This window comes from Salmo salar, chromosome ssa25 (assembly GCF_905237065.1).
Source record: "Salmo salar chromosome ssa25, Ssal_v3.1, whole genome shotgun sequence".
Taxonomy (NCBI): domain Eukaryota; kingdom Metazoa; phylum Chordata; class Actinopteri; order Salmoniformes; family Salmonidae; genus Salmo; species Salmo salar.
In genome coordinates, this window is record NC_059466.1 from 31,251,563 (window position 1) to 31,268,367 (window position 16,805).

Below are 16,805 nucleotides of genomic sequence, written 5' to 3' on the forward strand. Positions count from 1 at the left end.
GACAGTCCTAAGAACATGCTTGCTTGGAGAATTTGCTCTTTGCTAAGAAGCTATTTTGTTTTTACGATTTTAATTGAAAACAATCGCAGGTTGTTATCCAGAAATAATTTGATATTGAGATAAAAATGGCTGCCTTGGATCTTTAAGAAAGGTTCAACTTGTATAACAGCAAAAGATAAAATATACTAAACAAACAACTGGTCTCAAAACACCCTGTACTTGTTCCACATTACAGTTTTATTCCAAATTGGTTCTCAGCAATTTGCCAATCGAACTCAACGACTTGATGAATGTACAGTATCATTCCTTATTGGAATAAATAGGCTTTTATGTTCATCAAATAAACACAACAACAACCACTGTTGACGAGCACATTGACATACTAGGCCATTGAAACCGAATTCAAACAAAGAAGTTACTTGGCCATTTTAAACTGGTATGAGAACCCTAAAGTCCCCTGATGTCCAGTATATTGAAGCCTTCGGCCTGTGAGACCATTTTAACACACATTGCACAATCACACTGCACATGGTTTTGTATCATAATGCATATGCTACAACTCACCAATTGCACTGATATTAACTGCTGTTAATATATATATTAGGCAACAACTCCAGATCCCAGACCCTTGCCTCACATTATTATTATTATTTATTTTTTTTAATCTTTTTTTTTATAGAAAAGTCATTGGGGCAGTTGGGAGGGCTTTGGAAGGTTGGAGGTGTATTTAGGGGGACTAACTATACTGCCAAGTCGTTGGGCCTGGCTCTGATGCTGCTGCTCTTACTGGCCCTGCTGAGCCGGCGAGGGTCTGTGACCATGACGGGGGGCTCGTGCATTTCCACTGTGGTGGTGACGTGGCCTTCCTCCTGATCCACATTCCCCCCACTCAAACTGCCCCCACTGGAGCTGGAGCTGGAGCTGGGGCTGGTGGTGGTGGGGGGAGCAGCATTACAGGGCTGCTGCTTACTATCAGAGGAGGGGGCGGAGGAAGGGGCGGAGGAAGGGGAGGAGGAGGGGGATGTGGCCTTCATCTCCCGAGTCTGCTGCTCGGTGGCCAAGTTGGCCCAGTTCTGCTGCGTGGTCAGCCTTTGGTTGTTGTTGCTGCTCATGTAGTAGGAGGACGAGGGCCCCTCCTGCAGGGGGTCCATCTTGAACTCTGCCAGGGAGGCCTCTACCTTGGGCCGCAGGAACGCACCACTCCCAGCTGTCACATCCGTGTACGTCGGTGGGTAGCCGAGGTTGGGAAGGGCAGTTCTGGAGGCAGAAGTTATGGACTCCGGCCCCACACCATCAGAGCGGGGCAACAACACATGATCAGGGGTGGCCATTCCCTGTTTAACTTTCTTCCACCCAAGGTGATAAATCTCTAACAAATTCAGCAAAAGAGACACGCAAGCCACCACAAGCATAAATATTATGAAAATCGTCTTTTCAGTGGGCCTAGATATGAAGCAGTCCACAGTGTTGGGGCAGGGCCACCGTGCACACTTGTATAGCGGCCTAAGCTGGAAGCCATAAAGAAAATATTGACCTAAAATAAACCCCACTTCAAAAAGGGTCTTGAAAATGATGTTGAACACATAGGTGCGCAGCAGGGCACCCCTAATGCGGATCTTGCCATGCTCATCCCTGATAGGTGGCTTCTCTTTTTTACCACCTCCTCCTCCCCCTGCATCCCCTCCTTCATTGTAAAGGAGTTCCTTTTCCTCCTGGAGTCTGTTGGCCTTTCGCAGCTCCTCCTCCTTCTCTTTCCGCTTCTCCTCCATGCGGACGATGTGCAGTACGTGACCCAGGTAGATGAGGGTGGGCGTGGACACAAAGATGATCTGCAGCACCCAGAAGCGGATGTGCGAGATGGGGAAAGCCTCATCATAGCAGACGTTCTCACACCCAGGCTGCTGTGTGTTGCAGGTGAAGTCCGACTGCTCGTCGCCCCACACGTCCTCGGCTGCCGCTCCCAGCACCAGGATCCTAAAGATGAAGAGGACAGTCAGCCAGACCTTGCCGATTACTGTTGAGTGTTCCTGTGCATTCTCCAACAGACGCCCCAGAAAGCTCCAGTCACCCATGCTTCAAGATTTCTAGCCTAGGGAGAAAGTACAGTCTGGAGTGAACAGAGGGAGGAGAGAAGGATGACGGGATGAAAAGACAGAGAGGGGGGAAAAGAGATTGTCAGTTACCTGTTAAAGTGATACCATGTAACAGAAAGCATGAATACCCTGGCATAAACTGCAGGGAGATAAAGGACAGAGAAACACTACAAACCTAGAGAGAGCAAGCAATGGTCGCGTCACCCACAAACATACAAAGGGTTAATCACACTTCACATCGGCACAACTCATTAAGCGCTTATTAAAATTAATTCCATAAAATGGCCTTGAAGAAGTCATTGGCGTTAACCGCTAAATCAATTGTTTTAATCGAACAATCGGTCAAAGCAAGTGAGCGGTATAGAAATGTTCTGTAATGCCACAGAATTTTGTGAAGCCCCCTATTTCACTATTTAGCATTAACTATGAACCTGACATTTATGCTAACACTCTTTCACTCTCCTGTTCTCTCTCTCTAAACCTTTCTCCCGGTCACTGTCACACATACACACACACACACACACACACTCCCTCTCTCTTTCTCTCTCTCTCTCACCTGCTCGCTCCACTGCCCAGCAGGCATTTGCTGAGATCAACATTATAATGTTGAAAAACAGCAGTGAGCAGAGGTTGGACTGCGGTGTGTGGGCCCTGACACACACGACTCCCACTCTTACAGATCCAACAGAGCCTTAGGTGTCAAGTCCAACGGTATAACATACAATCTTCAACATCTAATAGACCTTTATATCCTGTGATGTACAGAATTACATTTTCATTGAGAACAGGGGCAGCTATAGGCCTCTTTTAACATGCTGACAATTCATTAGCTAAATCTAATACATCTGTAACACACTTGTAAAAAAAATGGTGCTCTTTTAATGGCAATTTAATGGTCAATTATATAAGAAATTGCAGCCAATAAATGCAAAGACACCATATTCACAATTACATATATTGACTAAGCTATTAACTATCTAACAATGTATTCTGTCATACTGCATAAGTTAAAACCAAACGGAAGAATCAGATTACACTTTCCCCATATGTGATCCTCAAAAACAAGCTGTGAGAATGATTTTTTAACTAACCTCTGAGTATACCTTTGAAACTAAGACATTGCACAACATTTGCTAGCCCCAGTCACAAAAAACACTGTTGAATACAGGAGAATGAAGCCAAATACTCGTACTTTTTTTAAAGGTATTTTCTTAAAACTGCATTGTAGGTTAAGGGCTTGTAAGTAAGCATTTCACTGTAAGGTCTACACCTGTTGTATTCAGCGCATGTGACAAATATAATAGTATTTGATTTGTTATCTATGTATAGTGCCTGGTTAGCTTTGTGCACATGAACTTGCCAGTAGAGGCCTATCAATCTACTATTCACACCAAAAGCAAAACACAAGCAGAAACATAAAATAGTTGGAACTTACTCAAATGTTCTTGTATTGAGGGTAATAAATCCATCGACTAGGGTTCAGAATAAATATGACACCTGTAAAGAAAAAAAAGATAAATGAATGGTTGAATATGTTAATTGGTTTATTTACATCAAAAGTTTATTCCCTTATCTTTAAGCACACTGACACACGTGATAGATATTTTTTTGGTTTACTGTTATTTTTTTTAACTCTTATTGAAGTGAAAATTACAATGCCCTGATTCATAAATATTAATTGGCGTTATAAATTAAGATATTAATTAGACTGGAAAAACAAGGCATTTTTCATGTAAAGAAATGTTAATCTCGAGAGTTGAGATGTTTTAACCTATTGCTCTCTCCATATCAACATTCCACCGCATAGTTTGTATCCTGAGGAAAATATTGTGGGATTTGTTTTTCCTCCACGGCAAATACTTATGAAATATATATTAAAAGTGTTAACATTATAAACATTAAAAGTGCCATACCCCAAATGAATGCTTCTATCATCAGAATTTTAAGTGCTGATCAAGAGAAATACTTTGATCCAAAAGAAACGCGCGCCTCAAGATTGGATAAATACATGACCGTATAAAACACAGTCAAAAATACAAATACAAAAATCGAAATGCTTTAAAAGTGATTTGTTTAATATTTATTTGTATTGTCATTATTACTGCTATTATAAGGACTACAGTATTAGAATAGCCTATCTGATAAGGTTGGAATGTTGTATGTTCTTTTTTGTTGTCTCAACATTTGTTTTGTTTAAACACGTGTATCAGTCCAGAAAATATCCCATCATATTATACAAATCGAATAGATTGAATATCAGATGATTTATGAAGGTTTTGACGACCATTAAATAAGTCATAATAATTAACTCGATCAAGTTCAGGTAGCCAACAGTAACCTACAAAGTGTGCTGCCTCACAAATCGACAATTCAGAGGGTGCCAAATAGGCTTTGTGTCCACTGGCTTTATTTTTAGCTCCCCTATACCTTTGTTATCGTATTGTTTGACCGATTATAATAGGTCACTACTGTAATTTCTAATAATTAAATACTCAACATTTAAATGTTCATTAAATACAATGTCCATTGATACGAGTTACCAGCATCACATCAGTACGAGTGCCAGGAAAGATACTCGCACCTCATTTCAATCATACCTTAGACAGGAGATGCCCAATTTAAATATGGAAAGCAATATCCATCTGCCATTGGTGCCATATTTTGAGTGCGTCGGATAGCCTACAGACCTCCCAGAGAAGCTGGTGCCCTCCCCTCTTCACCAAATCCTGGCGCCTCTGCCAGTTTACCAAACTCTTTTAAACGCAGCCAGGCCAAGTTATTCATTAACACACTTCACACGTGGATTCGCCGCCAAATTTGAGCAAGAAAAGTTAGTTTTTCGAGACGAATTGAAGTTGAAGATGGGTTTCCGCGAAGCGCAGCTCACTCCCATTCCCAGCCATCGCGACTGTCACATTGTGTGACCATGCATGAGTGAATTCAGAAAGTCATCACCCTGGACCGATGCACGCCACGCCCCTATAAAACATCAAGCTTCAAATAGGCTATGCAGACTGGGGGTGCATGTTACCACCCGGGAAAAGTCAGTTCTGCTTTCATAGTTTTACATCTGACCTTTGGCCTTTAGTGAAGGAAGTTGGCCATTTCTGACAATAAGGTAGCCCATCTGTGAGAAATCGTTCACTTGGAATGCTGAAGAGAACATAAGCCTGTCAGATAAAATTGTCTTAAATTTGTGATTTTTAGGAATTTATGATTCTACACCTCACTAGAATACAATTTACTTGTGATCCATGGCTATCAAAAGTTACAAAGCAAATCCAGTCACCCACCGCAAAACCCACGTAACCTCCCGCCCTCTCTTGGTTGTCCAGAGAAGCGCATCCCAGTGGCTGGAGGTTGATAACATTGGTATTACAACAGATACTGTGAAAGCAATAAGTAAACAGGCAGTATCATTTTTATTTTATTAAAAGTCAAGACCCAGGGTCAAAGTGCAGATCTAATAAAAAATACAAACATCTTTCTATTTTCAAAAAACATGCAGTTTAGAAATCTGTAGATGAATAGTTAGGCTCTAGCTGCTGTAAAGAAACAAGTGACAATGTTGAGGCTTTCAAAAATGTCAAAGAACGAGTTGTACTACTGAATATTGCATTTTCTCCAAACAGTTAATATAAAAACAGACAAAAAGCCCCCATACAACTGTAAAGATTGTGAGAGAAAGCCCACAAAATGCTTTCACAAATGTGTGTGATGCATCTCATTGCTAAAACTGTCCTTACCTTTTCACAGGTAACAGTCAGATTGTCAGTACAGTGATACAAGTTATTATGGTCCAATTTCTACATGCATTTTTGGACAAAGCACATTAGGCCAGTTTTGCCTGTAGATCAGCCCGCTAACTCACATTGAAAGAGGTGCAGTGATAAGTGCAGTGATAAGTGCAGTGCCTAAAATAAGGAACAAGCTGAAAGATGGGCTCTGTAGCCAGATTTACAATCAGTCTTGACAACAATAGGCTACATGTCTGTCTCAGTTGGCATAATGCTCAGAGGGTCAGTTTCCAGTACCCAGCTTAAACCTACACCAAGAAGCACTTCCAATGGATATTTGTTATTGAGCATGCTTTTTAAGTACAGGAATAGGATTCATCTGGGTCCAGGAAATCTGTCCAGAATGTTCAAGCGTATCAGCCATGCTACCTAAAAACATTGTGCTCTGTGTGGCTCAGTTGGTTGAGCGTGGCACTCACAACACCAGGCTTGTGGGTTCAATTCCCATGGGGGACTGGTACGAACAAATGTGAAAAGGTATGCATTCACTACTGTACATTTCTCTGGATAAGAGCAATGGCTAAATGACAAAAATGTAAATGCTCAATATACAGCATCATACTATTTGACACCACTAATAGACTAAGGCACTGTTTTAAAATTACTTTGGTACTCGATACATTTCCTTCGCCGGTGTGAGCCTCAAATAGAACTTGGAGCTATACTGCACACTTGTGAGTTTCTGCTTTGGTAAAGTCTCCCACAAAAGCTGAAGTAGTAACATAAACCAATTCTGGTTGCGCTCCACAATAAAACATTAACAAACTCCTGCAAGCTCATTGTAAACCAGAAGGTGGCGATCTAGACCCATTTGTCACTGCTGTTCAACCTCCCAAACAGACAAGCGCCAAGATAAATAAAAAAATACATTAAAAAAAATGCTAAAACGTTACCCCCTGGGTCAGTCATAGTGGAAGGCACAGAGAGAAATATCCTCTATGACAGTGTTCCCCAACTCCAGTCCTCGAGTACCCCCAACAATACACATTGGACGAGCACATCTGACTTAACTTGTCAGCTAATTATCAATCCCTCAATGAGTTGAATCAGGCATGTTTGTCCAGGACTACAACACAAACGTCTGCTGTTGGGGGTACTAAATGGGGAAGAACATGGACACTATGCTGGGCTCACACAGTCTTGTTGATGGAGGAATCTGTAAGAGAGGACAGCAGCATCTCATTCTTTTTATTCTGTAGTAGGGACATGTTCGTGGTCCTGTGATCGGGGTGAGCGTAGGCACGGCTCTTCTTGGACGTCCTGGTGGAGCACCTCATCAGGGCCTTGACGATGAGGTAGGCCAGCTCGGCCACGTTGAGAACCATGCAGATGGCAGACGAAGCCACCATGAAGATGGTGAAGATGGTCTTCTCTGTGGGTCGTGAGATGAAGCAGTCCACCTTGTTGGGGCAGGGCCACTGCTCACACTTCACCAGACGAGGCATCGCGAAGCCATCATAAACAAAGTAGAGGGCGTACATAAAGCCAGCCTCAAAAATCAGGCGGAAGAACAGGCTGCAGGTGTACGTCCACCACAGAGGCCCAGTGATGGGCAGACGACTCCTCTTCAGGGCCTCTAGGTCCTCCTGCCTGGTCTTATTATCACCACTGCTGTGCAAGGACGTCGCGATGATATGCCTCTTGTCCCCACGCTTCCTGTAAGTCACGTGCATGGCCACCAGCAGGGCCGGTGTAGACACGAAGATCAGCTGCAGGCACCAGAGACGGATGTGCGACACAGGGAAGAAGTGGTCGTAGCAGACGTTCTTACAGCCGGGCTGCTGGGTGTTGCAGATGAAGTCAGACTGCTCATCTCCCCACACGCTCTCTGCAGCCAGTACCAGGATGGTGATACGGAAGATGAATAGGACAGACAGCCATATCTTCCCCAGGCTGGTGGAGTGTTTGTTCACCCCGCCCAGCTGGGTGTACAGAGCCACCCAACTCATCTCTACAGCAGCTTTGGCTTAGACCACCTGGAGAACAAGAATGGAAACGGTACAAATTAATGTCAGTTCTTAGTGAACTTCAAAAAGGTTTCATTTTCAGAAACCCAAACAGTACACTGGCAAGGAGACCAGTATGCCTACATCACTGTCGTTTCCTTTTGTCTTTCACAATTAGACATTTGAAAAACCTAACCAAACATGAAGTATTCAATTGAACACTAGGTGGTGTTTCTTTCCAATACAATTTAATCCAACTATTTAATAATGTGTGTTTTCATTCAAGTAATTACTTTTACACAACACTGGCTATCAAAAGTGAGGCTATATTGACGGATAAAACAGTGTAGTAAAACAATGAATAATCATCAAACAGTACACAAGAAAGTTAATTTCCATTAACTTAAGACAAATCAATATATTAGCGTTTGTTTATTATACATTATAAATTGGGTGGTTCGAGCACTGAATGCTGATTGGCTGACAGCCGTGTTATATCAGACCATATAAAAACATGTTTTACTTTTCTAATTACGTTGGTAACCCGTTTATAATCGCAATAAGGCACCTCGGGTTTATTTGGTATAGATCCAATTTACCACGGCAAAGGGCTGTATCCAGGCACTCCGCGTTGAGTCCTGAGTAGAAGTCATTACCTGTGGTATATTGGCCATATACTACACCTCCTCGTGCGTGGTTGCTTAAATATACACTTACTTGCTAGTTACCAAGACTGCATTATCAGCGATGAGTTTACCTGCATTTTACACGAACAAATTAAAAATGTAAACTGTCCATAACAATTAGCCAATTAATGATATCTCGTTAGGTTTCCCTGTCGAGTTTCTAATCTGTTAATTCTAACCTGTATATTGGGGAAAAAAATAGGCAACAATCATTTCTTTAATAAAATCATAAACATCAGCAAAAAAAAAAAAAAAAAAAAATCACCAGTGGCTGTATCATTACATAGAGACGAATAAGACAGGTGAGTATGATTCACAAATCACAGCACTCACCTCACTTTCTCGGAATTTCAGCAAACGTCCATTAATTTCACTTTCGGTGCTCTTTAATGCCGTCGTTTCAAGAAACACCAGACGGAGAGAGCAACTCCAAATGAAGCTGAGGGGAAAATGTAGTTGTTTGGAAGTAGGTCCGACTGTGAAGTCTGCGCTCTGATGAGATGTACTTGAGTTTTTACGATCTTCACTTGAGGACGATCCACCTGCTAGAGGCGGGACGAAGGAAACAGGACGAAGAGCGCTCATCAACCCCATTGGCTCATCAGTTCAGGAGTGTGTAGCTTTAATATTAAAGTGTCAGTCGTGTAGAGTTTTACCTGATTTCACTGAAATACACTGATTTGTTCATTTGAATCAAACACAATCACATTCTTTTCACATTGTTTATAGACAATTCAGAGAGATACACTTGAATTCGGTCTTCATTTACGGTACGAGCTATAAAGCACGCAGTCATCATTAGCCCAATATTAGACTAAAAGAGCCTAACGTCGAAGGACGTTACATGTTGTTTAAAGGGCGAATTGGCTCTGGAAGAGAAAACAGCTAAATACTCCATATAAACGTGACTAGATTCTCAATTGCAGTACGGTTCTAGAAACATAAATCCCTTTACTTTCATATCACATCAAAATAATTTCACAAATGCAAAATACAGTGTACACTGTTTTAACCGGTTTTAGCACAGTTGCAGTACGTTTCAGTGACGTGTGTGGCGTCGGTCTTCCATTTACACACATGTGTTCAGAGACGCAGATAGCTAATTAGCACAGGTAGTCCACTGTCTTCCGTAAACAAGCGGTGTAACGTGGAAATATGTCCGTGTGGGAACCCTAACCCTATAAAAAGGTGTGTATCAATGTAACTTTGTTTTATTATTATTATTTCCCGCCGATATGAAATGTCCTTATGCTTCCAATACCGCAAGGGACGCGTGTTAATGTTCAGACCGAGCGTCTACAGAAGACGCCTTCTTCCAATGACTCTTCTGTGTAATGTAACGGAACTGAGAGTCATGGTCAAGGCCTAAGTCGTCATGCGACAGTCAGTATAGTCAAGTGATGGAGACTTCCTCTGTGAAATCAAGATTACCACAACAAAGTAGGCATGACCTCATGCTGACTGAAGATGATATTTTGGGAGACCATAGGAAAATACCAGATATAGTACATAATACTGTTTGTTGTGCATCTGTTATTGTGAAGGAAAAATTACAATATCTTAACATTCTTGAGAACTTCAACATTTTAATTAAAAAAAATTCCCATAAGGTTTTCACATTAACATTTCATATTCATAATTCAAGAAGCCATTGTGGTATGACCAAACCAATAATTCCCTTGTCTGATCAACGTATTGATTGCATAAAACATGTGGTGGTTAGATTTCTGAGATGGCATGGTAATCAATCTCTAGATTGGTTTGTGTGTGAGGGCTACAGTAACATCCCAGATAGGTTGATTGATTGTGTGTGAGGACTCAGGGCTTCAGTATTCAGTAACATCCCCAGTGTAGGCACTACTGAGAGATCAGATCATCCTCATCACCATGCTCTTTGGCTGAGTGATGGACAGCAGAGTCCCAGACCTCAGCCCACCCTGTTCATCAGTTGTGGTGATAGTCCTGGGGTCACTTCTTGAGCTTGGCCAGGCCCATGAGAAGCTGGTCCCTTCTCTCTCTCCTGGCAGACAGGTGCTGCTGGTCAGCTGGGATCAGCTCACACATCTCCTGGAGGGACACATCAGAGGAGGAAGGCAGGGAGAGGGAAATAAGATGAGTAGAGAGAATGCATTAATTCTTCTCTGAATTGTACACTGAACAAAAATAAAATGCAACAATTTCAAAAGGTTTTACTGAGTTACAAGGAAATCAGTCAATTGAAATAAATTCATTACACCCTAATCTATGGATTTCACATGACTGGGAATACAGATTTGCATCTGTTGGTCACAGATACCTTAAAAAAAAGGTAGGGGCGTGGATCAGAAAACCAGTCAGTATCTGGTGTGACCACCATTTGCCTCATGCAGCGCGACACATCTGATGAGGATGGCGAACACGCAGATGCGCTTCCCTGAGACGGTTTCTGACAGTTTGTGCAGAAATTCTTCAATTCTTCAGTGCAAATGGTGGCTTATGGTAGAGAAATTAACATTCAATATCTGGCAACAGCTCTGCAGTCATCATGCCAGTTGCACACTCCCTAAAAACTTGAGACATCTGTGGCATTGTGTTGTGTGACAAAACTGCACATTTTAGATTGGCCTTTTATTGTCCCCAGGACAAGGTGCACCTGTGTAATGGTCATGCTGTTTAATCAGGTTCTTGATATGCCACACCTATCAGGTGGTTGGATTATCTTATCAAATCGGAGGGCCTGTTGTCCGGACCTCTGGCAGTCTCTATGGGGGTGCCACAGGGTTCAATTCTCGGGCCGACTCTTTTCTCTGTATACATCAATGATGTTGTTCTTGCTGCTGGTGATTCTTTGATCCACCTCTACGCAGACGACACCATTCTGTATACCTCTGGTCCCTCTTTGGACACTGTTAACTAACCTCCAGATGTGCTTCAATGCCATACAACTCTCCTTCCGTGGCCTCCAACTGCTCTTAAATGCAAGTAAAACTAAATTCATGCTCTTCAACCGATCGCTGCCCGCAGCTGCCCGCCCGTCCAGCATCACTACTCTGGACGGTTCTGACTTAGAATATGTGGACAACTACAAATACCTTGGTGTCTGGTTAGACTGTAAACTCTCCTTCCAGACTCACATTAAACATCTCCAATCCAAAATTAAATCTAGAATCGGCTTCCTATTTCACAACAAAGCATCCTTCACTCATGTTGCCAAACATACTCTCATAAAACTGACTATCCTACCGATCCTCGACGATGTCATTTACAAAATAGCCTCCAACACTCTACTCAACAAATTGGATGCAGTCTATCACAGTGCCATCCGTTTTGTCACCAAAGCCCCATATACTACCCACCACTGCGACCTGTATGCTCTCGTTGGCTGGCCCTCGCTTCATACTCGTCGCCAAACCCACTGGCTACAGGTTATCTACAAGTCTCTGCTAGCTAAAGCCCCGCCTTATCTCAGCTCACTGGTCACCATAGCAGCACCCACCCATAGCACGTGCTCCAGCAGGTATATCTCACTGGTCACCCCAAAAGCCAATTCTTCCTTTGGCCGCCTCTCCTTCCAGTTCTCTGCTGCCAATGACTGGAATGAACTGCAAAGAATACTAAAGCTGGAGACTCTTACCTCCCTCACTAGCTTTAAGCACCAGCTGTCAGAGCAGCTCACAGATCACTGCACCTATACATAGCTCATCTGTAAATTAGCCCATCCAATCTACCACATCACCATACTGTATTTATTTATTTCTCCTTTGCACCCCAGTATCTCTACTTGCACATTCATCATCTGCACATTCTACCATTCCAGTGTTTAATTGCTATATTGTAATTACTTCGCCACCATGGCCTATTTCTTTCCTTACCTCTCTTATCCTACCTCATTTGCACATGCTGTATATAGATTCTTCTACTGTATTATTGATTGTATGTTTGTTTATTCCATGTGTAACTCTGTGTTGTTGTATGTGTCGAACTGCTTTGCTTTATCTTGGCCAGGTCACAGTTGCAAATGAGAACTTGTTCTCAACTAGCCTACCTGCTTAAATAAAGGTGAAATAAAAATAAATAAATACATCTTGGCAAAGGAGAAATGCTTACTAACTGGGGTGTAAACATATTTGTGCACAACATTTGAGAGAAATAAGCTTTTCGTGCTAATGGAACATTTCTGGGATCTTTTATTTCAGCTCATGAAACATGGGACCAACACTTAAATGTTGCGTTTATATTTTTGTTCAGTATCGTTTTAACTGCTAGGATTTCATTCCGGTGTTATCCTAGTGAAATATTTCCTTGGTTACACTATGCATTTAAAAAATAATAATAATAATAAATAAAAAAATAAAAAAATAATAAAAACAAATAAAAATAAATAAAAATAAAAAATAAAAAAAAGTCGATCCAATATGAAATATTTTATGCTTGTGAAATATTTTACGCTTATGGCCAGGGTGTTCTCACATGACGGCTTCCATTGGAGTGTGGAGAATGATGTTTGAACAGCCTGACGGCATATGATTGAGTAACGTCTAGTTAACAGGGTATAGTACTAGAAGGGAAAAACGTTTGAAGGCTTGCCCTTGAGCTCGCTGGACTTAATGTTCCATTGCCCTCATTGAACTAACCCAGCTTTTCATACCTTCTTGTACTTGATGAGCAAAATCTGAAGACATTTGACCTAGTCCTAGAATATAGAGGCGTTGGTACAAACAGTACAACACACAAACACATAAGCTTACTTTGTTGATGCGCTCGGCTGCCTCCCCAGAGAATTCGGGAACAGGTCCAAAGGCGTTCAGAACCCTCTTCATGCCCTCTCTGTAGCGCTGGAGATAGTCCTCCAGACCTGGGGGAGTGGACCGCATAGAGAGGGATGGGTAGACTTTAAGGCCAAGGGCAGATATTACTGTATTTGGTTCAGAAGTATAGAGTAACAAAACAGATTTGTATGGTCTCACCATGACCAAGAATGAAAGTGCTCCATGTCATTTAGGCCTAGTTGTATTCTACACTGAACAAAAATATAAACACACAACATGCAACAATTTCAAAGATTTTACTGAGTTACAGTTCATATAAGGAAATCAGTAAATTTAAAATTCATTAGACTCTAATCTATGGATTTCACATGACTGGGAATACAAATGTGCATCTGTTGGTCACAGATACCTAAAAAAAAAAAAAAAAAGTATTTGGTGTGACCACCATTTGCCTCATGCAGCTCGACACATCTCCTTTGCATGGAGTTGATCAGGCTGTTGATTGTGGCCTATGTAATGTTGTCCTACTCCTCTTCAATGGCTGTGCGAAGTTGCTAGACATTGGCAGGAACTGGAACAAGCTGTCGTACATATCAATCCAGAGCATCCCAACATGCTCAATGGGTGACATGTCTGGTAAGTCTGCAGGCCATGGAAGAACTGGGACATTTTCAGCCTCTATGAATTGTGTACAGATCCTTGGGGCATGGGGCCGTGCATTATCATTAGAGGTCGACCGATTAATCGGAATGGCCGATTAATTAGAGCCGATTTCAAGTTTTCATAACAATCGGAAATCGGTATTTTTGGACGCCGATTTTATTTTTAGACCTTTATTTAATTAGGCAAGTCAGTTAAGAACATTCTTATTTTCAAATGACGGCCTAGGAACAGTGGGTTAACTGCCTTGTTCAGGGGCAGAACAACAGATTTTTACCTTGTCAGCTCGGGGATTCAATCTTTCAACCTTACGGTTAACTAGTCCAACGCTCTAACCACCTGCTTTACATTGCACTCCACAAGGAGCCTGCCTGTTACGCGAATGCAGTAAGAAGCCAAGGTATTATTGAAGACTCATGTTAAAAGGAACCACCAGCTTTCATATGTTCTCATGTTCTGAGCAAGGAACTTAAACGTTAGCTTTCTTACATGGCACATATTGCACTTTTACTTTCATCTCCAACACTTTGTTTTTGCATTATTTAAACCAAATTGAACATGTTTCATTATTTATTTGAGGCTAAATTGATTTTATTGATGTATTATATTAAGTTAAAATAAGTGTTCATTCAGTATTGTTGTAATTGTCATTATTACAAATAAATAAAATCGCCCGATTAATCATTATCGGTTTTTTTGGTCCTCCAATAAATCGGTATCGACGTTGAAAAATCATAATCGGTCGACCTCTAATTATCATGCTGAAACATGAGGTGATGGCGGCGGATGAATGGCACAACAATGGGCCTCAGGATCTCATCACGGTATCTCTGTGCATTAAAATTGCCATTGATGAAATGCAATTGTGTTCGTCGTCTGTAGCTTATGCCTGCCCCATACCATAACCCCACCGCCACCATGGGGCACTATGTTCACAACGTTGAAACCACTCGCCCACACACAACGCCATACACGCTGTCTGCCATCTGCCCAGTACAGTTGAAACCAGGATTCATCCATGAAGAGCACACTTCTCCAGCGTGCCAGTGGCCATCAAAGGTGAGCATTTGCCCACTGAAGTTGGTTACGACGCTGAACTGCAGTCAGTTCAAGACCCTGGTGAGGACGACAATTATGCAGATGAGCTTCCCTTATATGGTTTCTGACAATTTGTGCAGAAATTCCATCAGGTGAAGATGGATGTGGGGTCCTGGGCTGGCATGATTATACGTGGTCTGCGGTTGTGAGGCTGGTTGGACGTACTGCCAAATTCTCTAAAATGATGCTGGAAGGAGGCTTATGGTAGAGAAATGAACATTCAATTATCTGGCAACAGCTCTGTTGGACATTGCTGCAGTCAGCATGCCAATTCTGCGCTCCCTAGAAACATCTGTGGCATTGTGTTGTGTGACAAAACTGCACATTTTAGTGTGGCTTTATTGTCCCCAGCACAAGGTTCCCCTGTGTAATGATCATGCTGTTTAATCAGTTTCTTGATGTGCCACACCTGTCAGATGGATGGATTATCTTGGCAAAGGAGAAATGCGCAGGGATGTGAACAAATGTGTGCACACAATGAGAGAAAAGCTTTTTGCGAGAATGGAACATTTCTGGGATCTTTTATTTCAGCTCATGAAACATGGGACCAACACGTTACATGCTGCATTTATATATTTTTTCAGTGTATTTGAATGAATTTAGTAAGTAAGTTTAAGCATTAGAAGCTAGTCAACTTCTTTCTTAGGTGTAAAAAGCTTGTTCATTTGTTTCTTACTTCCAAGTTGAACACTGAATGTGTACATGAACATTACAGGGACAGACTAAAGCTAACACTTCAGTGTGATAACTGGCAGCTACGTCCAACTAAGCTCTCACAGAGTTTTGTTTTTGGTGGGAGAGACCTCACCTGACGGTCTGTTTTCAAAGAGTCTTTCTCTCCTCTACTTCCACTAGTGTAAAGTACTTAAGTAAAAAATACTCTGCACTTTACGATTTATATTTTTGACAACTTTTACTTCACTACATTCCTAAAGAAAATATTGTACATTTTCCTTGACACCCAAAAGTATTCGTTACATTTTGAATGCTTAACAGAACAGGAAAATTGTGAAATTCACACACTTATCAAGAGAACACGGTCATCCCTACTGCCTATGTTCTGACGAACTCACTAAACACAAATGCATCTTTTGTAAATAATATCAGTGTTGGAGTGTGACCCTGGCTATTCATACATTTTAAAACAAGAAAATGGTTCCGTCTGGTTTGTTTAATATAAGGAATTTGAAATTATTTATACTTTTGATACTTAAGTATATTTAAAACCAAATACTTTTAGACTTTTACTCTAGTAGTATTTTACTTGGTGACTTTTATTTGAGTAGCTTTCTATTAAGGTATCTATACTTTTACTAAAGTATGACAATTGGGTACTTTGTCCACCACTCAATAGTCTGAACAAAATAAGTATAAGGCTCCTTCTGTCTGATAAAATGACTCAGCTTTCTGGGTGTAAGGGCTCTTCTGTGCCCTGTTTGGAAATGATAGTCAATCAGCCAGAGCAAAGCAGAGAGTGAACTGTTGAGTGTTTTACTATCTGATTGGACTGGTTGGACTAGAGAAGTGGTTCCCAACCTTTTTCGGTTACTGTACCAACAACTGAATGTGCATTTTACCTATTGTCTCATGAGTGTTCTTAAGTACCCCCAGGGGTCCTAGTACACCTGGTTCGGAACCACTGGACTAGAGGACCTACAGTGATAACAGGAGTGGACCTGCGTAACCTTTGGAGGACCTGAGCAACATAATGTAACACATGCCACTGTTGTTTTTATTGAATGTTTATTGCATGCAAAGGAAGATATGAAAACACACA

At 41.6% G+C, this 16,805-nt stretch overlaps 3 protein-coding genes across 5 annotated transcripts in view; all 3 read right to left on the bottom strand.

The window, feature by feature from the left end:
* Nucleotides 1-216: 216 nt before the first annotated feature.
* Nucleotides 217-5,079, bottom strand: gja3 (gap junction protein, alpha 3). Of its 2 annotated transcripts, XM_014174042.2 has the most exons (3): nucleotides 4,691-5,079; nucleotides 3,529-3,590; nucleotides 217-2,107 (listed from the first exon to the last, which is right to left on the bottom strand). In XM_014174042.2, exon 3 carries the CDS (start codon nucleotides 2,070-2,072, stop codon nucleotides 741-743), a length of 1,332 nt encoding a protein of 443 aa, XP_014029517.1. In that variant the 5' UTR covers nucleotides 2,073-2,107; nucleotides 3,529-3,590; nucleotides 4,691-5,079; the 3' UTR covers nucleotides 217-740. The 2 variants fall into 2 exon arrangements, with proteins under 2 accessions (XP_014029517.1, XP_045563743.1); XM_045707787.1 differs by lacking the exons at nucleotides 3,529-3,590; nucleotides 4,691-5,079 and adding an exon at nucleotides 2,269-2,954.
* A 423-nt stretch (nucleotides 5,080-5,502) lies between these two features.
* Nucleotides 5,503-8,989, bottom strand: gjb8 (gap junction protein beta 8). The gene is made up of 2 exons (NM_001140280.1): nucleotides 8,856-8,989; nucleotides 5,503-7,866 (listed from the first exon to the last, which is right to left on the bottom strand). The coding sequence occupies exon 2, from the start codon at nucleotides 7,837-7,839 to the stop codon at nucleotides 7,021-7,023; it is 819 nt and encodes a 272-aa protein (NP_001133752.1). The 5' UTR covers nucleotides 7,840-7,866; nucleotides 8,856-8,989; the 3' UTR covers nucleotides 5,503-7,020.
* A 1,099-nt stretch (nucleotides 8,990-10,088) lies between these two features.
* cryl1 (crystallin, lambda 1) overlaps nucleotides 10,089-16,805 on the bottom strand; it is a 33,810-nt gene continuing 27,093 nt past the window's right edge. Inside the window, exons 7-8 of one of the 2 annotated variants that reach the window (XM_014173969.2) lie at nucleotides 13,250-13,356; nucleotides 10,089-10,589 (exon numbers count right to left, since the gene is read on the bottom strand). In XM_014173969.2, coding sequence (XP_014029444.1) covers nucleotides 10,491-10,589; nucleotides 13,250-13,356 — 206 coding nt within the window. In that variant the 3' untranslated portion in view covers nucleotides 10,089-10,490. 2 annotated transcript variants of the gene reach the window in all.

Excerpts from the sequence above, each read along its gene's own strand:
- gja3 (XM_014174042.2), bottom strand. The coding sequence starts at position 2,072 with ATGGGTGACTGGAGCTTTCTGGGGCGTCTGTTGGAGAATGCACAGGAA.
- gjb8 (NM_001140280.1), bottom strand. The coding sequence starts at position 7,839 with ATGAGTTGGGTGGCTCTGTACACCCAGCTGGGCGGGGTGAACAAACAC.